Source organism: Biomphalaria glabrata, chromosome 8 (assembly GCF_947242115.1).
Source record: "Biomphalaria glabrata chromosome 8, xgBioGlab47.1, whole genome shotgun sequence".
Taxonomy (NCBI): domain Eukaryota; kingdom Metazoa; phylum Mollusca; class Gastropoda; family Planorbidae; genus Biomphalaria; species Biomphalaria glabrata.
The window spans coordinates 13,413,008-13,437,183 of NC_074718.1; the positions used below are offsets into that span (position 1 = coordinate 13,413,008).

The 24,176-nt window shown below is 34.8% G+C and overlaps 1 protein-coding gene across 2 annotated transcripts; it reads left to right on the forward strand.

The window, feature by feature from the left end:
• Window positions 1-3,422: 3,422 nt before the first annotated feature.
• LOC106068126 (porphobilinogen deaminase-like) lies at window positions 3,423-23,894 on the forward strand. 2 transcript variants are annotated; one of them, XM_013227433.2, is made up of 11 exons: window positions 3,423-3,718; window positions 16,678-16,750; window positions 16,994-17,043; window positions 17,233-17,366; window positions 17,526-17,603; window positions 18,065-18,140; window positions 18,280-18,393; window positions 19,282-19,455; window positions 19,749-19,802; window positions 19,919-20,008; window positions 20,784-23,894. In XM_013227433.2, the coding sequence occupies exons 1-11, from the start codon at window positions 3,674-3,676 to the stop codon at window positions 21,018-21,020; spliced, it is 1,125 nt and encodes a 374-aa protein (XP_013082887.2). In that variant the 5' UTR covers window positions 3,423-3,673; the 3' UTR covers window positions 21,021-23,894. The 2 variants fall into 2 exon arrangements, with proteins under 2 accessions (XP_013082887.2, XP_013082888.2); XM_013227434.2 differs by having other exon boundaries at window positions 3,425-3,718; window positions 19,297-19,455.
• Window positions 23,895-24,176: the final 282 nt, after the last annotated feature.

Sequence of the window (24,176 nt, forward strand, 5' to 3'; positions counted from 1 at the left end):
ATCCCCCAACAGATGGTTTTGACGATAAAAATCCCCTTAACGATGTAAAATCTAAAGCAAACTACAGTCACCAAATTCCATGAGACTTACTTAGACTTAGGTCCTCCCGCGCCGTTCGGCGCATTGAGCGGTAAGCTGTCTCCACAAAGATCTGTCTTTGGCAATGTCTGAAGCCTCCTCCCACCTGGTGTCCAATGTTCTGAGGTGCTCCATGAAAGTGTGGCACCAAGGTATACGAGGATGTCCCTGTTTGCACTTTCCTCGTACTGGCCTCCATGTCATCGCAACTCTTGGTATGCGTAGTTCATTTTGTCGGAGAACATGTCCCGCAAACCTCATGCGACGCTCTATCACAACCTCACTAAGTGTTCGACTTCCATTTCGGCATAGGATTTTCTTGTTTGAGACCTGATCTGTGTAACTGACTCTCAAAATCAGTCTCAGCCATTATTGATGAGCCACATTTAGTCTTTTCTCAATTTTGGCCTATGACTTCCATGTCTCACATACATCTGTTGTTGTTGGGATGACGATTCTGTTAAGAAGGTGTATTTTTGTCTCAAGTCAAATGGCTGGGCTTGTCCAAATAGGCTGCAGCCTTTAGAAAATGCTCCCTGCCTTTCCTATTCGACACGCTACATCATGGTAGGCATCCCCATCGTTTGTTATGATGCTGCCAAGGTATGTGAAATTGTCCAACTCTTCAAGCTTTGACTAGCCAAGTCTGACGGGGGCACCCTTTGCCAAGAAGGGTTTAAAATTTCGACCAGTCGCTGGGCTCCATTATCACAGTGCAGTGAATAAGTCGATTTGGTTTATGAACTAATTTTTTTAAATAGCAGGATAATGCACTGTAGATACCTCAGAATATGTTTTTGTTTTGTTTTAAATACCGGAAATAGTGCTTAGTGTCGGGGCTCTTCCCCGGACTCCGCTGGGGGAGCTAACGGCGCTCCCCTCAGACCAACTAGCTGGCGAGGATTGGGTGTCTACAATCTTTACAATAACTCCAGGAATAACCTATTCTATGCTACAATAAAAGTCTTCCGAAAGAATGAAGGGTCGGAATGTAATGAAGATTAATTACGTACACACACACACACACATATATATATATATGTATATGGTGGGGGAAGGAGAAAAAAAATCCCCCCCCCCCCCCCCATTAAAAAAATCCTGGCTACGCCCATGCCAATAATGAGTTGTGGTTCGATGACTGCAACGCAGTAATCAAAGAACTACTAATTGGAAAAAGTACTTGCCACTGTTATGTGATCGAGAACCTCAGCAGAATCGTAATAAGGCACGAACTGTAAATATCGGACCGAAAATCCGCAAATTAAACAAATATATAGTGCGGATTTCTCTCAGCGGACACGCGTGGACCAGGAGTTCTTCACCATTACTTCTGTCTGAAGTTTCATTAATGTAAAATATCATTACTGGCTTGGGTCACATATTTCACGGTGTCGACCTTCAGAAACTTTTCGCTCCTGTGTCAAAGCAGCCGAAGCCCTCGCACTGCGGACAATTTTTTTCAAGTTCCTGTTTCGTTATCGCACGCAACGTACGACCTCCTTATGGAACAGAGTGGCGGCTTGTTTTAATGAGTTAGCAAGTCTTTGTTGAATTCCCACGCCGGGTCTCGGGTATTGTTGCAATGAATGCGTTAGTTCCCATGGTCCCGATGTAACCCACTGGAGACTTATTTCGTTACACGTTGTTTGCTTATCTGCTTTCCACCAAACGGATGTTTTCGACGAGGCGCCACGTTGAGGCCATGCTAGGTAACTGAAATGCCCTAACACGAAAAACCAAACGCCAGACGCCTCTATAAAAAAAACAAAACAAGTGCAGACTGCATGGTCTTGTTGACTAGAAAACTGACGCACCCAATATATAGGCCTACTCAACCAATGAACAGGGCACTTAATTTTTTGTCATCTATGGTATACAATCCCATTGTGAAGTGCAGACTGTAATAGGAAAACTCAAAATACAACAATCGTCGGGCTCTGATGGTCTTACAACAGAAACTTTTACGAGAAGTGATGCATCACTTTCAGAAAGGCTTATAGAGCTCTTCACTTTGTGCTGAAAAAATGTACTATCTCGCCTGACCTTCGCGATGTCACGATCATAAACTGCTCAAAAAAAAAGAGGTAACAAGTCCGACTAACTAAACAGGCGCTACTGAGATGCCCTATCCAGAAAGCATTATAAAGATCAACTCAGGTACAATTTCGCCCTCACTGGCATGGAGGGAAACTAATGTCAGCAGATGGCCTCTGAACAAGACAGCTGGATGTTGCGGGACACACATTTAAGACCCGAAGAGAGACCTTGCCGAAGAAAAGCGATGGCGACGAAAAGAAAACCTCCGGCAGACGACTATATTTGCATCAGAGGCATCACTGGGGTAAGGTTGCGGGTGACGCTCAAGTGAACAAAAAAAAAACACTTCATTTTTGCAAAATCTTTTCAGTAGAATAGGTGAGTGAACTGTGGACATGATTATTCAATTGAGCACGTTTAATATATGAATCTAGATCAGCGTTTCTTAAACTGTGTAGACGTGTTGATAAAAAGGGGCTTGGGTACATGGGGGGGGGGGGTCTAAATTTAGTTCTTTTTTATATTGAAGATGTGGCTTTTAGCTGCAAACCCCACTGGAGGGGGTTTTAAACACAAAACCCCTCTTGACTACGCTCATAGAATCCGGTGACTGATGTATGGATAGTCTTATATTGAAGAGAGGGTTTTATGTTAAATTTCGGACGGGGTTTAAATATCAAAATCTTCCTTAGCTATGCTCTTGGAATTTGGGGATTGTCGTTTACATTTTTTTTTTGTATAGAAGAAGGGAATTTAACTGCAAACCCCCCTGGTAGGGGGTTTTAAACTCAAAACCCAATTGGCTGCGCTTGGGCAAGTGATGGTTTAGTATAAAAATCTCACCTAAAATGAACAGAATCAAAGCAAAAAATCAGTCATTAAATTCCGACCCCCCCCCGCGGGGGTATTTCATTTTGGAGGGGCGTTTGAGCCCCCCCCCCCCCCGGCTACGCACATGACTTTCATATGATCTTGAAATGATGTTGCTACAAGAAAAGGTCTCCCAATGACTAGAAAGATGAAGATTATCTAATAAACAATATAGGCTACCAGCTTATATTCTATTTTGATGTCTCAGATGTTTAATATTTTTATTTTAGTATTATTGTTAGTTTAAAAAATATGGTTATCAATTATACAAATTTTCATATTTAAATATTAACAATAAAATGCTGGGATTAGGTATACCTATCTAGGAAAGGACTCTTTTGTACGTATGAACGCCATAAATGGATAACCTCTAGTATATCCCCCCCCCCCCAATCGCCCTCATTCATATGTGGAGGTTTTCCTGTGTAAAGTTTTCTTGTATTTGTGGGTCAGTGGAACTAAGTTTACGTCATTGTGTGTTAGTGAACATCGGACGTAGGACATAGGCCTGTAGTATCAGGATGTGTTCTTCGTATGCACTTTATGCCTTACTCTAAAGAAAAGAAATAGATCTATAGTCTAGATATCTATTAGATCTACTAGTAGAAGCCTAATCTCACATTTTCGTTAGATAACGTTTAAGAATTTTATGAGTGTGATTGTTTAGAGTCAATTTCACAGAAGAAAAATGTCAGAGGAAAGGATAATACGCGTAGGAACTAGAAAAAGCCAGGTCAGTAGTCAGTAGTTGTAGTACTAGAATCTAGAAGAAAACTTGGAAAACTTACTCATTTAGATCTACTTAGTGATTCAATATTCAATATTATTAATATCAATACTAGATCCAATACTGTTAGTGTTAGATCTCTATTTACTGTTACTATTGTTACTGTTACTGTGTTAGTACTGTGTAAGTGTGTAATCTCCATCTGTAACTGTTACAACTCGCAACTCGTGTACACTTAGTAAGTTAGAGATATTCTCAGATATCTAGAATCTAGATTGACTAGATATACAAACACCACGGCACCAGTTACAAAGTCACAAAGTGTAAACAAACAAACATCAGTTTGACAAAAAAAAATCAGAAACTATCTAGTTATATAGAGCTTGCTGAGAGGTTTACAATGATACCAAATTTATCTTTCTGTGTTATATATAGGAGCAAAGTTATGCCGTTTTATGTGTAGAATAATGGACTATATTTTTAGAAAATGTCCAAAAACTGTGATAGAATAAATGAATTTTCATCTTTATCTCATCATAACTTTATAACCATTTATATAATAGATAGAAGCTTGAAATTTGGAACACAGCTACTCCATTATATGGTTTTTAATTTGATTGTTACATCTCAAATACGGTAACATTCATTCACAGCTAATCCAATTGTTTGAAAATTGACTTCGATCCTTTTTCTAGTATACCGTTTGGTAGAAACTTCCTCAGTTTTTTAATTTTTATAAATATAATGTAAAATAACACCTTGATGGCATTCTCTCCACTAGGTTGATAAAAGATAAGCCATTAAACAATGCCTTTAAATCATTTGCTACTTCATATTATCAACGAGAATAGCTAATGTCTGGCGCCACACATTGCTAGATCATGGAGTGACTTTATTTGACATCATCAGAATGAGCCCAAAATTGCCTTAATAAGCTGATTTCCTTAATTTTATATTTTGTGTACCTAAGTATAGAAAAAAAAAAAAAAAGATTTCTAACACTATACTCTATAATAGAAAAATATTGATTTTAATACTATAACTATAGTCATAGATTGTTATGGTAGTTACAATTTTTCCACTTACCCATTTCGAAAAATTGCCTAATTTGGCATCATTTATAACTGATAACAGCATGTTAGGGTAAGTTTTTTTAATTTTGGAGGACTAATTTCATTAAAAAATAACGAAATTTAACAAACATTAAGCATAAATCTAGGTCTAAATACAATTAAAAAAATACCAAGCTTGCTTAAAAATGATAGTAAAAATTATGCAAAATCATTCTTACCTATGACTTTACTGTAAATTTTCGAAATAAACACGACTTTCATTTGCTGACAATGTGGTATCATTCAAAAGCTTAGGAATCCTCCTTTAAGATTATCACACTAAAATGAAGCAAATTTAAAAACAACAAACAATCAACTAACACCATGGGTTTGGAAGTCTAGCCATGCTGTTTCAAAACTATATCACAGCTAGTCTAGCAGTTTATAGGGCGTCTATATAATAATGTAATATTTATAAATATTATAATTTGTATATAATAATATTTTAAAAAATATAAAGTCTATAATAATATTATTAATGTAATATTATTAATAATAATATTGTCTTTCTAACACTTAAATGCTAGTGCAAGTCTAGAATAGATTCTTCTAGAGGATTGATCTAGCGTCTTACTAGCAGTTAGTCACTAGATCTGATGGTCTGATCTAGTTAATAGATCCAAGATTAAGATTATCTAGAATGTCTAGATTGATATAGATTTAAGTATCGTAAATAGAGTATTATTAGTCAATAAAAAATTACACTATTAGATCTAGATAGAAACTCTAGATCTTTTATACATTTTATATTTTACATATAATAATAAAAATATCTAGATTTACATATATATGTATATATATAAAATATATATTTTTTTAAAATTGATTTTAAAAGTTATAATTTATTAGACTCCAAAACTCCTAGATCTATGATTTACAAATTAATAAACCTACTAGATATATAGATAGAGATCTATATTATCTACATATAAAAATATTCCTTTAAAAAGGCTTAAAATGGCTGCCTGGTCATGTGGTACAGACTTAAACGCACTTTGTCATGATGGTCCTGAGTTTGAACCCTGCCCACTTCCATCCGCTGCTGTCCTTCAGGAGGTTTGGGCTAGGGTGACTCTTCATTTCTGAAGGAATATCTGACACTTATCAAACAGATTATTAACTAGAAAGCAGAGCAGAGAGTCCTAAGGGAAGGTATTACTTGTAGTAGATGAGAGAAACTGGCAGATCTATCCACTTTCAGGAATAGGGTTATATGCTTGAATATGGAGACATGAAGAATGTTTCTTTAAATAAAAATAAATATTTGTTGGAAGCCCTTATAGCTTAAGGGAAGGTAAAAGCTCCTTGTTTATAAAATGTCATGAAACTCAGGTTTTGGAGATTTTACTGTCCTTTTGTGGGGGGCATAGAGGACCATGCTGTATGTGACCACAGAGGTTTAAATTGGATGAAAAGCCACATTTAATTCTAGGGACCTTTTTGTAGAGAATGTGAAAGTGCTCTACAGGTGATTTTGAAGTGTCAGGGTGCCTTTGTGTAGAAATGCCTCTGGGTAGAGAAATTCACACATGTTGAATTCTCTTTCTCTTTTCATAATATGTTAGAATTATAGGGACAACAGTGTGAAAGAGTTCAAAGATGTGTTTTGGCTTCTCCAGTCCACATACTAGGAAATATTGACATTGTTTATATATTACATCTCTTAGAAAATTGTATGGCTCTACTATAAGCTTTTGTTTGATCCTAGAAAAATATTAATTTTGAAAAAAAAAATCAACAATATAAAGGTTTCTTTTTTAAAATGATTTTACTTACATAACCAGTAATCACTTACATTTCACTTTTGCTACTGACCAGCTATTATACTATTTTTCATTAAATTGGAAGCAAAGACACCAATTGCTTTACATTTATGTGTATACATTACACATTATGTACTAATTTACATACATTACATTTGTTTACACATTACATTTGTTACAAATAATAAGAATTTTTTTCTTAAAAAAAAACAACAGATTGCTTGACACCCTCCTTAAGTTAAAATTCTTTCAAACTTAAAATTAAAAAGAAATTCTAAGATAACTTTCAACTACTTGATGGGGTAAAATGTATTATTATATTTTTACTTAAGGATATACTTTTACAAACATTTCCAAACAGATGACCTTTACCCTTTGTTTTTGGCACAGTTTAGATAGAAGGGTCAGAAGCAGGGGTGGCTTTGACCTAACTCCAATAAACCATACATTGTATGTCCTGTTAAGCCTTCAATTTTCACACTGTCTGGATTGTGCTTTTTGAGAAGAAAAAAAAACAACAGCTATTAGTATCATGGGTTCAAACTATTTGGTGCAAAACATCAATCATCTTTAAAATTATATTTTGTTTTGAAGCCATTGAACCTCAAGAATAGAAGTTCCTTCTTTGGATTGAGGAGAAAATTGTTTACCCTCTAGCTGTTTTATTTGTAAGGTGTATTATCACCTCCATCTTGAATAATTTCACTTCACTTTCAGAGGATTGATGTATTTGCCTTTTAGAAGCCGTGAGAAAATACTTTTTTTTTTCTGATCGATTTCACATGATCTGAGATACTGGTCTCCATCAGGTCTGCTGCAGCAGGGCCCATTGCATGGAGAAGAGATCAGATCTGTCTGACCAGGAGAGCATAGTAGAGGTCATTCATGTTTATTTGTATTTTTTTCTCCAGTACCAAATGGACCTCATTCACCAATCGTAAACAAACAACATTTAGCCACGTGGTTCTCTATCTCTTCTATACAAATTACGTTATCCATAAAGTCTTTGTCACGTGATACGCTTTTTTCATTGTTTTATCAATATTATCACGAGGCTAAATGTTGTTTGTTTTCGATTGGTGAATGAGGTCCATTCGCAGAAGCTGGAACAATCTATCTAACGAAAGCGCTTCTTGTGGGCTTTTAGGCTATAGATTCCGTTTCTTGAACCAACAATTGCTGTCTGCAATCTAGACTGCCTTGTGATTGTCTCTTGGAGAATACTCTGTGTCTATATTCTATTCGTCTCCTGTATATTAATTTTAACTCAGCTTTTCCCTGTGCGTATGAGAAGTTGAGCTGACTAGATCCCCGTAGAGCTCTGACACACACACACACACACACAAATCTGAGGGTTCTCCGGGCTCTAACGTTTGTAGGGTTGCGTGCATACAAGTTGTACAGTAGTGGAATCGTTACTATGACACATAGCTACTGTAATGGGGGCACCCTAAAACAAACAACAAATTATCACCTAAGTCGGATAACTAGCGTGGGCAAAAAAATAAATAAATCAAATTACTAGTAGGCCTAAATTTATCATAGATCAGTGTGAGAAAATGTGTATTTCAACATACGCACTCCTGAGTCCTCCCATATCTTCCTTCGCCAACTTATATGACCATTGAATGTTATATATGCATACTTGCATTACCCTTTTTGGTTTCAGTAGTTTAATAAATAAGAATGTATGAGTAGAATATTATTGTATTAGAAGTAACATAGTAAGAACAAAGTTCTTCTTTGCTAACCTAAACTATAAATCACTATCATCACTAGGAAGTCCTGAAGAAAAGGCAATGACTTTTTAATTAGCAAATTGATTTTCTCTAGATTTAAATGTGTGGAAATAATTTCTCGTGTGTAGTCTCAAAACATGAAGTAAATGCCAACTGTCATGTAGATCTACAAGGCATCTAGCCGTTTGGAGCCATAAACCAGGGACCGAGTCTCATCACTCAGTGCATTTAAATGTGTTGTCTATCACAAGTTTACATGCAATGTTTAAAGCTTATCACTGGTTTGTTTTTTTGCTTTGCGGAGATCAAAGTCATTTAGACTACCGATTGTATCGACCAAACCTTTCATTTGTGATGTTTACAAATAGACCAGATGGCATCTAGATCTAAAGGCACAAATTTAAACTGGTCAGGTGATTGAAAGGTAACGCTCGTTTAGCACGTCAGTAGGCCTAGTGAGTGTTCCCTGGGGCCAAATTTAATTTGATAAATTCGGTCATGAAAAAAAAAGGCAGGGGGGATTGGCGTCCCATGGCCAAATGAATGAGAAAAAATATTGCGTCATTTTCAGTTGTCAACAATCTGTATAAGAATTGTGTTGGAAAATTTCCATGCCGATTATTTGTATTGATTTGTTTGCTTTTTGGAGTTGTGATACATCAACTATTGTTACTGCAGGCTGGGATTGGGGAAAGTAATTTGAACGCCAGGGGATAATTAATGTTGTAATCACAAGATAATGTTCATCTTCTCGTTATAGTAAAATCTTAATACAAGTGACCTCTATGCTAATCAAATGTTTGTCATTCTCACATACTTGGAGGGGCTTTTATTTCCTAACTTCAACATTTTATTTTAGGATAGAGTGATGTAAGAATGTAATCACAGCCGTTATAAAATCTCGACCTCCTTAACCCTCTCGACAGACGGACGAGTCCGAGCATCTCTTATTCGTATAATGTACCAACATTTCCATGGGAGGACCGCCGGAATGAAGGCAGCCCCACATGGAGAACTTTGATGTCAGATGTTTGAAGTTTTTCTGTCTTCACCAATAACAATAACCCACCAGAGACTCATTACCCATTAGTGTATATATATATTGGCGTTTTCCATATTGAATGACACACCAAAATGACAATTTTTGTCTATATATTTCAGGAGATTTGTATGTTTTCAAAAGATTTTAATGATTTCCGGAGATTTCCAAAACTTTTTCGTATATTTTGCAAGTTAAAGAGATTTCCAGGAGCTCCTGGTAAATCAGGAGGCCGTGGGAAATCTGTTTTAAGTTATAAAAGGGTTTAATTTAATAATTTATACACCTAGAATTAGCGCGGGTCCTATGAAAGTGCGGAGCCCACTGCGGTCGCATGGGTTGCAGTGGCCTAAGGCCGGCCCTGCAAAATAGTGGCGTATGCTACGCCGCCGGTCGACTAGTATCTTATAAAACGGAAGCGCTATAAAGACCGAGATGTCAGTTTGTTCTCACTGGCATAGGGGAAAACAGCAGATGGCTTTGGAAAGAGGCAGCTGGGCAACTCAAGTCGCGGGACTCACATTTGAGACCCAAAGAAAAGCTTTTGCCGAAGGAAGGCTCGGACGGTGAAAAGATAATTTGAATAGACCCCCCCCCCCCCGGTGGACAAGTTCCCTTTCTGTATCTCGTGTGGTAAAATATGTAGCTTCCGTCTGGGTCAGCCTAGTCACGTTCCACGTTTAAATACTGCATTCAATTACAATCTTGGAGCTTGAAGACAATGCATATAATTAGATCGTTTTCGAAATACCTGCACAACTCTGAGAGCTGGACTTATCTGGATTCAATCTATGCACAACTCCGAGAGCTGCAATTATCTGGATTCAATCTATGCACAACTCTGGATTCAGTCTATGTACTACTCTTGAGAACTAGAATTATCTTGATTCAATACACTAAAATGATGATTGGACATATATGAAATTATAGGAATTAACTTTAAAATGTACTCAGCATTATCTGGGCTCTCTACACTAGAAGGACTAGTTTTAAATGGATATTAGTGATTAACTTCAAAAGTGCACCTTGGGTTGATGACTGCATTTTGCTAAATATAACTTTACCTTTATCGCGATAATTGAAGCTATTGACTTTGCAATGTTACTGTTATATCAATATCAGCGTCTGCTACTATTCTCAAGCTGATACATTCGTTTATTGACCTGTTGCTACATGTAGCCTAAACACATGTCTAGTTCTCGTTTGATACGCGAAAGATTTAACGATACAATGAAACAAGATCGACTGGGGCTCTACAGTTTTTGTAGTTCTCAAGATGTTGTGTATTTTTTTTCTTAAATAGAAGCTGTTCTAGTACATTTGGTAATTGTAAATGTATAAATTGTTTCGAGTTAATGTTAGGTCAATTAGGTCATTGTGTAACTTTATACCCCTTCATGAGATAAAGCCTTTTAAAAAGAAAAAAAAAACATGACATTGAATTTGGATAGAGAGTTCAGGGCCGCTAAAAATGATTTTTTTTTAATTGGATTGTTGAAAAAAAATCAAAAACCTTCTCTATGTAAATTGTAAAGAGACTTAAATCAGAATGTTGTGTTTGTAGTGTTACACATGTTAATATGCATGCAGATCTGTGTTTGTCTTGAACACTGAAAGGTCGTGCCTGGGGGGAAAGGAGAGAAACAAAAATGGGTGAACTCGGCTGCTTACGTTGACCGACGTTTGACCTTTCACTCGTCCGAAACATCAGCTTTTGGCTAGGCGCATTGAGTTGAACTCACCAGCAGGAAATTCACGCGAGTTGAAATAAGGTGGCATGCAGTGGCGGATTTAACCCTAGGGTTCCTACAGCCCGTGTCTTGACATTATCTTTTTAAACATCAAGTGGTGTGTCAATTTCAATGCTGATATTTTTGTTTACATGCATAGTAAAAAAAATATGGGGACAATGCATAATAGAAAGCAATACACGCATCACATACAAAATCAACAGATCTATATTGAATGAACACCAAAAGGACTACTGTAGTAAGATAATGAAAATAATACAAAATCTTTGGAATGTTTCAATGTTCAACATACAGTTACTAATCGCACACTATTTTTGTGTAGTGGAATATATTTACCATGTATGACGTCGCATGGAGAAATGACCATTGCACAACCGCTGTCCCACTAAGTCTGATAGAGGACCTCTATTTTTATTACACCCAGTATGACTTTAAGTCAACGGAATTAGTCATAAAGTGTGGGCATTTCTAATTCAATTATATTTTATTAATAAAGGTACGTAATGAAAACGTAGATAATCACTGATCTATGTAATAAGTACAAGAAATAATATGTGTGTGTGTGAATATTATCGTCATGAATTTCTAAGTCTAACTTATGGCGCAAGGTTTATCGCGGTTACAGCTTCGAATCTTGCCATGCAGGTTTTTATTAATAAGAAACTACATTTAGACTCTAAACATGCACGTTATTTTGAAGGAGAGCTCTTGTTCTATGAAAGATAACTAGAAAGATACAATAGATTTAAACATATGAAAACCCTGCTGGATTTACGTAGACAACAAACAAACAAAAATACTCGAAAGATACATGTTTTTTTTTACACTTTTCAAAGAACTGAGTGAGCACGATAGCTGTTGTCTCCTCTAGATCTGAGCACGTTGTGCTTTTGTTGTAAATGATACGCTTGTGAGAATCAATTGTTTGTGTGCCTTGCAGATACCACATGTATTTAGCGTATTACAAAAAAATAAACCAAAATGCACTCTTGCAATCCTTGCGCGTGACATCCTTTTTTATAGAGAAAAAAAAAAGAGCTATAGCGGCACGTGATTATTTTTTTTTACAAAGCTGAAAAAGAGAGGTGCTTTGGTTAGGTGTGTGTGGGGGGGGGGGGTGAAGAGCAAACAAATCCAGCTCCTCTTTGACTAGATTCCCCCTAAAGTAAGCTATAATGGTGTCCCTACTGCACTTTTTGCTAGCCACACCATTGAAAGGCTTCTTTGTGCACGTTCTGTACGTTTGAAGTACCGTATCTATATTATTAAACAAAAACAACCTAAGACAATGAAAGCGAATGTTTAGTGTCTTACTCTCTTACTTTTATTTTAAAAACAAAATACTTTCAGCTGATTTGGTGTCAGACCGCCAACGTGTCCACTGCATGTTCGTGTGTGTGTGTGCGCACTGTTTTAAAATCTACATGCAGTAATGTCTTGACCAGCGCTTCTATGACTCTATCTTCGCCTTATCTTCTAGAATTTCCTGTTCTGAAAGTTTTTTATCTTTTATCTTTCACTGGCTAGAAGAAAACGTGACCTAAAGTCCTGGTTCTGTTTGTCCGAGTCCCATCTTGTCCCCTTTTCAAATCTCCCTTTTTCTGCTGAGTTAAAGTACAATATGTAACACCTTAACCGGGACTTGTTGAGAACATATATGTTAAGGGCTTATGGCTCTGTAAACTGTAATTTACATAGTATAAGTCTAAACTTCTAAATGAATATCTTAAGTTGTTGGTAGATGTTTTAACGCAATTTATTTGGTGTATTGTATGCCTATATGTTTGTCTACTCTTTGTGATAGTGCAAGATGCTCTGCCAGGTGAATGATAATCTTTGTTATACGTGTGGAACTTTGTCTCGCTATTGTGAATAGCACATACAACAATAGAGCAACGAATTGTACGCTACCACTCACTCTATACGTTCATACCACAGTTTCCCTTAAACACAATTTGTAAAATTTATATCAGAAAGACTTTATTCAATTCTTTTTCTTCCTCGTTCTCATTTTTATGTTGGAGAGTTCAGATGACTAGACCAATATATGAGATGAACTGCGCAGTGGCGTTCAGATCGGGGAGCTCTCCATATACCGCGGTAGTTTTCTTTCTAAAGGGGTGTTTTGGGGCCAGTGTCTTGTTCGGGCCTCTTGATAAAGAATGCAGTTTTGAAGGACACGGTCAGCATTCTCTGGTGACACTCCACATGGGCAGATTTCACTGGTTACTTTATTCACTGGTTATCTTATTCACTGGTTATCAAGGGAGTCTCAGAGCCTAGTAGGTCTTGTCTCTGTGATGATAAAATGTTAATATCCTGACCAAGAGTGTTTTTTTTTTATGTTTTTTGTTTACACTTACTGTATTGAAACTTTCATAACAATGTTTTTCTTTAATAATATGTGTGCAAGTGCAGTTTGTTTGTCGCCAGTGATCTTACTAGCTGCATTTAGGAGTTTATCAAGTTTATTTTTCAATTTGACAAACTAGGCAGAGATGTTGAAACATGATCTAACTGCAGGGCTAGCGAGCAAAGACAAATTAGAATCGATTTCCTTGTTTTTGTCGGTTAATCACCGATAGGCAAAGTAGGCCCAAGACCGCCAAGTTCTGAGGTAAACATCTCTCTTTAGGACACGAACCCAGAACCGTTCATTTGATGTTTTGAACTGTTGCGCCATTTTTTTTTAAACTCCAGTAATGGGCCTTGATGCAAATCGAAGAGATCTTGTCTCACTTCATTGAACTATAGGTGACACGTGTTGACCTTTTCTTAACCCCGGAAGGGTAGGTGGGATTGAACGACGCTAGCCATTCACTGTATATAAGAAACGAACTAATTCTTCGGAATCCAAGACTCTTAGAGAAGGTGCTATCACGAATAATTAAGACTATACACCCGCCATCGTCCTTTCATTAGTTCGGCATGGTCATTTCTTTGTATAAATAACTGCCTATAAGGTATTGTTTTAAAAATGGCTTGTACTTATGTCCATAAAGTATGTCTATTTCTGAAAACAAAAAGGCACGCAGCTGTTGACATGATTTTAAAAAACATTACGCTTTCGGATGACCAGATCTAGCCGTTTCATCTGTATACAGCACGATAAGGGAGATGATCAGATTTTCAATAGAAATTTTAGTTTTAATGATTTAAATTTCATAGACTGGAGTGAGGGAGCAAATAAAAAAAAACTCTATTCCCTTAGGATGCTGCTAAAACACTGTACAGTGGACACTCATGATACACTTTAACAATCTGATTATCTTTCACTCTTGTAGTGATGGGATGCTCATTTGGAGCCATAGGTTTTAACCTGTTGAGTTAGAAAGCCATCGGAACTTTACAAGCTGTCAAATGTGTGAACTGTTGAATTACATGGCCTAAGTTATATTGATGTATCTCTTTTATCCTACTTAGACGTTTGTTATCTAGGAAATATTCGGGGTTTTAGATGATAGTTTTCTGTTCAATAGGCCCTCTTTGTTTTTTTCATACAGATAGATATGCACTGTGTGCAGCATTATATCCTTGTTTGGGGGGGGGGGGGGGAATGAGGAAGTCTTCTCTGTTCCGGGTGTCTTTATTTTGTTATATACATACTCCTAGTTCAAATGAAACTGTCTATACCTGTGATACCTTCAACCTTTTTCTACATGGGAGACACTGGGTAGAAGTTTCTAGAGGTTTGATGGCATTTCGTCTCCCACTGGATATACAGACACATCATATAGTGCAGAAACTATATTTCACTGGGAGTGGAAGTTCACAAAAATTAATAGACCCTGAGGACATTCTGTGGTCGGTACACAGTTGAGTTTACATTTAAAAAAAAACAAAACATGCATTAGAGCCACATGTAAAAAAAAAAAAGTGAAGATCTTAGAGAGGGGGGGGGGGCAGATAAGAGAAACAATTAGGAAAAACCAAACAAGAGTGGTGGATGGGTCAAACAAGCGGTGAATGATGGGAACTGGTCAACACAACGTACGGCTGTGTCTGTAGCCTGCGTCAGCATATAAAACAAGCGGATGGTTTACGTTCTCTAGTGACATGTCCCGCCCTAGTGTAAGCATAACATGAAGGAGGAGTTGTGTATCGAGAGACAGCAGATTTATGATGCCAGTCTATTTAAAAAAAAAAGAAGAAGCATATTACCCCTGCCGATGCTTACCATGATGCTTAAAAATTAGTTGTGTTCTAATAGTTTGCGACTTTGTTTTGCTCGGGTTAGTCATGGATTCATTTTAATTTTCCGGGAAATTCATGCCGCTTTCCTTCCATTGTCTTGGGCGTACGCTGGTTGTGCTACTTTAAGATTAATATTATTTAGCTATTCCTTCAGAAAGAAAGAGTACTGTCTGAGACTAACCTCCTCCAGGAAGCGGTCAGGGTACAAACTCGGGTTAGTTTGGGTTAGTTTCGTGTATTTCGAAGGAGTGCAGCCCCAATGCTAAATTAAACCTGATTGCACTTCAATATTTTTATCATTGGAGACTCCTTATGATTAAACGTTTGTGTGTTTGATTGAACACTTGGTTGATTGGCCTGATTACCAGATGTGTGTTACTTGGGAGGGGGGGGGTAATTGTGTACGTTTGGAAGTTGAGATTTGTGTGTTCTGTGTTGATTTTGTGAGGCCAGGAACTGGTACAGTATAGAAAGGAGACCAGGGCACGACCAAAGTCACGTAGGCCTGGCCAGGGGGATCACACCGTTGTGGCAGTTGTTACACAGAGCAGGGGAAGTAATTGCTAAAAAAACATTAATCTAAGGCGCTTCGCCAGTAACCTTTCTTTGTAAAACAACATTATACTAATGTCATATTTCAAGTTAAAAACTATCCAAGTAGATCTAGAAGCACGCTGTATACATTTCTAACGTTGAAATAGATGATACATGAGATTTTCTTTTGTTTGTGTTTTTGTATTTTATATAGGGCAGAAAGTTTCAAAAGTTTGATATACTTTCCACATGATTTTTTATAAACGTCTGGAATATGAAAATATACAATATCATTAATTTTATCCATTTTTAAACGCAGTTATAGGTGAGTGCCCTAAAAAAATTGCTTTTGTAGAAGATCCTTGATCTTAGGAAAATAAACAAGGCAATGAGAAAGTCAATAATGTGATTGGAGTGATCATTAAGTCCTTAATTGCTTGACCTTGGACCTATGGCTTATTTCACCTCAGCCCCTTCTCTGACACACATACACACTGTCTCCCTTAAGAAAAAAAAACCCCACTTTCTTAGTGCACTCCATGTACAAATTTCTATGGTCCATAGTTAACGAGGGTGTCATGTGGCCAGCACATTGACCAACCTCCTTTACTTTTCCCCAACAACAGGTACCCATTAGAGCTGGGTGGACTCTATGGCATGCTAAGAATCCTGAAAATTAAAAAAAAATCCCAGAGTCTTTACCTAGATTTAAACCTGAGAACCCTTTGTTTGGAAGCCAACTCATTTCCCTCTCAGCTAGCACATCGCCCCAGATAACATAAGAGTTAGTTTACACATTCTGAAATAATGTTTTCTTTTGCACTCCTCAACAGCTAGCCCTCATCCAGACCAATAATGTTATACAGATGCTTCGATCACTGGATCCAACACTCAAGTTTGAAACTTGTAAGTATAATTAATTCTTTCATTGCTCAATCACCTTGACTTTTTCATAATTTTTAAAATTTACTTTATTTAAACAATATTTAACCAAAAAAATCCTTAACCTATTGTGGTTATATATTTATTTATTTATTTGTTTTATTTATACTCAATTTCAAAGTTATATCAGTGTTTTAATTCTTAACCAAGCAATATAAGCAGTGAAAGCACTCACATTCATAGGTCTTAACAATTAATGTGTTTCAGTGCCTATGACAACAACAGGGGACAGAATTCTTGACTCTGCTCTCTCAAAGGTGAAAATATTTTGTTAGAGTGATAGAATCATACATTTTAATATTTAGTTTTGTTAATATAAAGAAATTAGATGAATAGTTATAAGTTTCAAAGTCTTATGATAAGCCTAAAAGAGTCTTTAAATTTATACTTTCTGTTTTCATTCATTTTATACACAATATCATCATCAGCCTGTGTTTGTATTTCAGATAGGAGAAAAATCTCTGTTTACCAAAGAGTTGGAGAGTGCACTCATAAAGAAACAAGTGGATTTCGTTGTCCATTCTTTGAAAGATTTGCCCACAACATTGCCTGATGGACTGGTAATTGGATGTGTCTGCAAGTAGGTTTGAATTGTAACATCTTGGAACAAAGGTTTTACATATCTATATTTGGTAGTTTGATAGAAAATTAATGAACAAATATGTTGCTTTTTCATATCTGTTTGATGAAAGACTAATGTATCCTGATAAGCTTTCAACGTTATATTTGTATCATTCAGGAGAGATAATCCATTCGATGCAATAGTTCTTCATCCAAAGCATCAAGGGAAAACTCTGCAGGACCTCCCAGCTGGAAGGTAAGTGTTCTTAGCTTTAGTTATTAGTCTGCAGAACAGATCATACTAGAAATGTTATTATAACATGTTTTGAGTTTTAATTTTTTTTTACATGTACAGTTTCCTATTCATGCATTACGGTACTGGAGTGTGTCTTTATTGTTTGCACTTAGTTTATTTCAAATTTTCATACTTTAAAACTGATGTAGAAGAACTCTTGCCAACTCTGAATGTAGAAGTGTTGCGATGTATTAAGATTTTAACTTAATCCAGAAGGGACTCCTTGCATACTGTTTTTATCACACTATGTTGAAAATTCTTTTACTAATATAGTACTTGGTTGCATTTTAATAATTACTGAACTAGACTAAAAATAAATTCTGTACGCAGAAGTTATCCATTTTTAATTTCCTTCATTTTGATTAGTCTTCAAATGTATAAAATAGAATGTTAAACTGGTACTGTGAATATATTATTTACAGTGTCATTGGTACCAGTTCTTTAAGACGAGCTGCGCAAGTACAAAGGATATACCCACAGTACAAAATTGAGAATATTGTATCCTTTCGAATGAAATAATCATAAAATTTTGTTTTATGTTTGCATCTTTTGTTTGTAAATATAATGATGGATAATTTTGTAAAAGTAAACCAAGATTAACCTATAAATGACCTCATTGACCTTGACATACAACTAGAGAGGAAACTTAAACACCAGGTTTAAGAAACTATCAGAGGAAAATGTTTATGACGCTATTATCTTGGCAGTTGCAGGTCTGGAGAGAATGGGTTGGCATCAGTGCATTTCTCAGGTCAGTCCAAGTCTTAGTTTCAACTTGTTCAACTGTTCAATGTTTCAGCTAGTTTTCAATAAAAGATTTGATTTCAACATCTCTGTTATTATATTATAGCTTTATTTTGTCTCTCAGCCAGGACTTAAGATGCTAATAGCTGAGTACATCTTCTATATGGTTATAAATGTAATCGATAAGATGCTTATAGCTGAGTACATTTTCTATATGGTTATAAATGTAATCGATTGTCACATTTTTGCTGTGAATTGATTTTTAGGACTAAAAATGCTTCAGTTTCCACATTTATTTTTACAAAGCTTTTATCATCTCTGTCTGTATCTCTGTCTGTCTGGTAAAAAGCTTGTACATGTTATTTCTCCCACTTCCATTCTTGGAACAATTTTTCAATGGCAAAGACAAGACATGAATCAATAAAAAAAAATAACCAATTAGTCTATTAATTATTTGTAATTAATTATTTTGTTTGATACCAACAAGGGAAATTAACTCTTTAGTATTAATTAATATGGCTAAATATGTAGGATTTGAATATGTAGGATTTGGTCCCCTTAGATACATTATTTCTCCCACACCCATTCTTGGATCAAGTTGAAACTTTTAAACAGTTATTTACTGTACCTAACAAAACATGAATCATTAGTCAATTAATTATCGGTAATTAATTATTTTTGTTTGATGTTGAATAAGGTAATATAATGTCTACATTATTAAGAGATAAAGTTGTAAGTGCAGAATTCTTCACCCTTGTTAAGCTTTATTTTTTAAAAAGCATTTTAAAAATTTTGCTTGTTTAAACTCTGTTGAAAAGCTATTGCAATTTTTTTCCAAATAATTTTGAACAAAGTATAATAGCTAGTTCTGTGCATGCATATTTGACTCATGCAGTGTGGGCGATTGCAGGTTCTCACACCAGATGAATGCATGTATGCTGTTTCACAAGGAGCCATGGCAGTGGAGTGCCGTGCTGATGATGAAGCCACACTACAACTCCTGAACAGGATCCATGACCACACTTCTACCATTGCTTGCACCGCAGAAAGAGCCTACCTCAGGAAACTGGTGAGCTCTTCCCTTTAGTCTTGATATTTTAATTACAATGCATCCTATTTGAATTTAAACACAGTCTAGGGTTTTGAACCATTGTAAATACTAAAATAACTAAACCATTTGTTGTGAAACCTAGAATGGAATTAAGGCTGTTTTCAAAGAACTACTAGGTGCTATTGGACCAATATAACACAAAAGTCAGTTTACATTACCCAGCTGAACTCTGTTGTCCTTTAACTGGGTGATTAAGTTATTTTATACTGTTTTCTTATGACCTTAATGTTAAAGTTCTTTGTTTCTTTCAGGAAGGAGGCTGCAGTGTCCCAGTCTCTGTGTTCACAGAAATTTCTGATAACCAGGTAATGCATGTATAATGTTTGATGTCAGTTAGGGCATGACATTAAGGTGTGTTGCTAGGACACAGCATTAAATTGTGTTTTCCTAACACATGACATTCATTTTCCCCTTTTCCCAGATGAGGATAAGAGGTGGAGTGTTTAGTATTGACGGCAGTCAAGTTGTTCAGCATACAGAAGTTGTTAATTTGTTGTTCCCAGAAGTTCCAGTAAGTATTTTAAACTTGACTTTTTAGACTTGTCTACTGCTTTGGTCTGAAAACAAAATTTTAACAAATATTTTTTCTCTTTTACACACCTAATTATATCTAAAAGTGGACGTTGGGGAAGATGGGTAAATAATTTCATTGCTTAAGTGAGGGTCTGAAGTTAAAATCCTGGTAGAAACATGGAAACATAGCAGGACCCAAAAAAGAAAATATTTATATTAAAATATGCATTGTAGTATATGCATTAAGTAGTTAGTGATTGATTTGCATTATTTCTTTCAACTCTGAATAAATTCTGAGCAGTAGAATGAGGAATAAAAAGTAGCCTAATTTATTTTTTCCCCCTCATATTATAAATGCATATTTAATTGTATATTATTTTTTATGTTTGATATTATCCCAATTTACATATACATACTGGTTTTTTTTTGTGGACTATCATTTTAAATGATCAATATTGTTTGCACATTCTTTAGGACTAATTAGTACAACAAACTTACAAGAGTGTAAATTAATATCTAAGTTAACTTGTTTTTAGTTAGTTTTTTTTTTTTGTTTTTTTTTTTTAAATAAAAAAATTTGTTAAACTGTTAATTATTATTATAATAGTTAAGTTAGTTGCAAGCCTAGTGATAAAAAAGTATAGAAAATTCCCACAGCTTGGAGAAATTATGAAGTCTTTTAAAAGCTAGTAGATCTACATGTTGTTAATTTAGAATAACAGATATTTTCTTTTTTTTTTTTTTTTAAACTTAACAAATTTTTTTCTTCCCAGATTCCATCCCAGAATGCTTTTGTGGGCATCCACTGCCAAACACCCAGTAAGAAAAATGAATACACCTCTGCCTGGGCGGCTGGGGAGAGGCTAGCTGACGTTATGGTGAAGCAGGGTGCTGATGTTATTTTGGCTAAGGCTAAGGCCACCTCCAAGGAGGAGATCATCAAAGAGCATGAAATGAAAATGAAAAAGCAGGAGGCTGCATCAAGCCTGAACATCGGTGGAATCAACTAAAAATATTTTATAAATGGTGTGGGTTTTTAGCCATTCTTCTCATGGTGTGTTTTTGAATGAATCAAAAATTATTTATATGGAATTACAAATCTGCATTTTATTGAAAACATTATTGAAAGCAGTCAAATAGCCTGCTGACATGTAAAATGCATTTAAAATGAAAACTGCAATTACGTCAAGTTGCATGTTTTGTGTTAGTTTGACATTTGCTTGAGAAACGGCAAAAATAACAGTTCAAGATCTATAATTGTTTTGTAGAATTTATATAAGGGCTCGATTTCTGACAAGTTTTTCTTTAATTCTTTAAGAAGTAAATATTTTATTCTATAATGAGGTAACATTAGTTTAACACTATGTTAATATATGTGATTAAAGTAGGACCAATGTTAATACTTTGATCTGGATGGTTCTGTCTTAGATGTGATATGAAATAAACAGAGTTGCATAATTCTGTTTGAAAAAAAGTCTTATAAATGCTACTTAGTGCTAAGTAAAAAGTATAACCAATTTGGCAGGGTCTTTTTGCCTTGTACGTTTTAGACTTTGTGATGTTGTATGTGTGCATATAATGTTGGTTTTGTGATTTTTGTATGTATGGTATATTGTTGATTTAAAATGTGAATTGAAACTTTCACAAGGTAAATAGTGAAACCTGATATTAAAGAGAAACTTAGAGAATTTTACTTCAGATCAAGATGATGTTTCCAAACTGAATCTTTCAGACAAGAAATCCTTATTTTTGTGTGTTGGTGGGGAAAATATAAAAGAATTCAGTTAGAAGTTGTGAAGAAATCAGCACAGGACAGTGTCAATAACTTTATTTGATATCTTACTCTTGTAGTTGACATACTCTGTTATAACCTAGTTCCCAGGACTCAGTACAACTTGAATTTATTTGTGCTCATATAAAACAAAATTGCCTAACTTCAGCATAAAACAATTAACTGTTCACATCATCAAAGCTCACAATTCTTAACTTCTTGTGTACCTCTCAACACTTATTGATAATATATTTGAACTAACTATTTCTTCTGTCTGGCTCTTTACCTTTTGCTGTAAACCATTCTGTAAGTCTGCATAAGAAAACATCCATTAAATGAAGAGATGGTGATGGGCATACTGTGCATTTCTTGTAGTTTAGACTTGAGTAACTGTAATAGATATGTTACATCAACTTATTGCACATGACTACTCAAAGTAGAGGAAAACAATAACAGAATGTATCATTGCATTCTGTAAATCAAATCTTTAGGCTATTTATTGAATTTTTAAACAGTTCATTCTTCCTTGGTAGTGAGGAAAGGAGAACCACCACAAAATATTACTAACATTAACAAAATTGGTCGTTTCAAAAGAAATAATAAAAAAATTAATTATAATTTAAAATTTTCAGAAAATAACAGTGACATAAAGTTGAGTTTTTTCTTTAATATTTGACTTATGAATTTTCTTAAATTAATTTTTTTTCTTTTTAAAATGATTTATCAGATAAAAATATTTTTTTACTTTGCCTTGTTTAAATGATGTATGCATTTGAATACAATTTAATTTCTTATACAGCATGTTCATTTCTATATGTTTGCATGAGACCTTTACCTCTTTTTTTTTAATTTTGATTATTGCCTTGGTTTAGGAGGAAACAAAAAGATCATTTTGTTCTAGTTTACAGTTTATTGAAACTAATACATAAAAAAAAATAATTCTTTTATTTTCTTGTTTTAATTATCTTTTTTGACACAAGTATGACATTGAAATATTTTCAGGAAAATGATGCTGATATTGGACACTATAGCATTCATTGAATTGACGCTCTGACTTAAGTTTGCAGATGCCTTTGTGATATTTTTTGCCTTAATATTTTCTTTGTTATTCACATGCATCCTCAACAATTTAATTTGATAATACAGAAGAAGGGTGCTGTGGTGACATTATTTGTGCAGAAATGTTTTCTCTAAATACATTCTCTAATAAACTTTATTAACTGGGTCATATTTTGAAATGAGAAGAAAAATCTTCAATGATATTTTCAAAGGTTAAAACAGAAATGGCAAGGTAAAAAAGTTTCTTGCTTCATGACTTAAAAGTAAATGTGATGACCATGACCTTATATTACTGCCAAATATATATATATATTTTTTCTGTTTAATTGCATCTCACTGAAACTTTGTAATCAGAAACCCAGTTTACTAGTTTGAAACAAATGTAATATTCTGTATGTAAATAATTGAATCCCTGATAGAATCCATGAAATCTCCTTTTAAGTAAACCCATTGATCTGTTGCTGTTTTTTTTTTTTTTTTTTTTGTTAATCTATATGTCATTTTGCTTAAGTTATTCTTTAGAAACAAAAAAATATTTCTGCCATACCACAATAATATTGGCCAATTATAAATTAGTGTTTCATTTAAAATAAAATGTGACACTATGTTATACCTTGCAAATATGCCTTTATGTAATATTTTTAGTCTGACATTCTGCATGTACCGGTACCTACTCTGGTTGGATTTTGTTATATTATATATATAGTTTAAAGTCCAACTATTCAGCTTTAGTGTTTCTCTTTCTGACATAGATAACATTTGTTATAAAAGGTAAAGTCTGTTAAAAAATGTGTGTTGATCAAACCACAAATAATGTTCAATGATAGGGGCAATGATAGTTTTTATTCATTAAGTGGCTTAAATGTTTTTTTCACAACTAGAATTAATTTGAGAACAATAACTTAAATTTCTCATTTATTAAAGTGCCAAAATCTGGCCAAATTGTGAATGTATTCATCTTCAATTAGACTTGTCTAGTGATTTGTCTGTTTTTTGTGTCCAGAACAATTGTAATGTCATAAATCATCCAATTCAAATAAATTTTCAAATTGAATGTTTTTTTAAGGATTGCTCTTGATTGAGTTGAATGTTATTTTTTTTAACTTAATGTTAAAACCTAATAATAATACCAGCCTAAGTATATTAAATGCAGTATATACATTTTATTTCATACAAATAAGCTTTGAAATTCCAAGAGAATTTTATACAATTTTTTTTTAACTCAACAAAAGAATACTAAATTTTAATCATTCAACACACAATTACAATACAAATTGGAATCACACTATTCAGGAAATGCAAACGCTGAGAAGACCAAGGGAATTTTAAAGTTATA

Bases quoted from the DNA above. Each gene is read 5' to 3' on its own strand.
- LOC106068126 (XM_013227433.2), top strand. From the start codon at position 3,674: ATGTCAGAGGAAAGGATAATACGCGTAGGAACTAGAAAAAGCCAG. The intron at 19,803-19,918 runs GTAATGCATGTA...CCCTTTTCCCAG, and splicing joins CAGAAATTTCTGATAACCAG to ATGAGGATAAGAGGTGGAGT. The intron at 20,009-20,783 runs GTAAGTATTTTA...TTTTCTTCCCAG, and splicing joins TGTTGTTCCCAGAAGTTCCA to ATTCCATCCCAGAATGCTTT.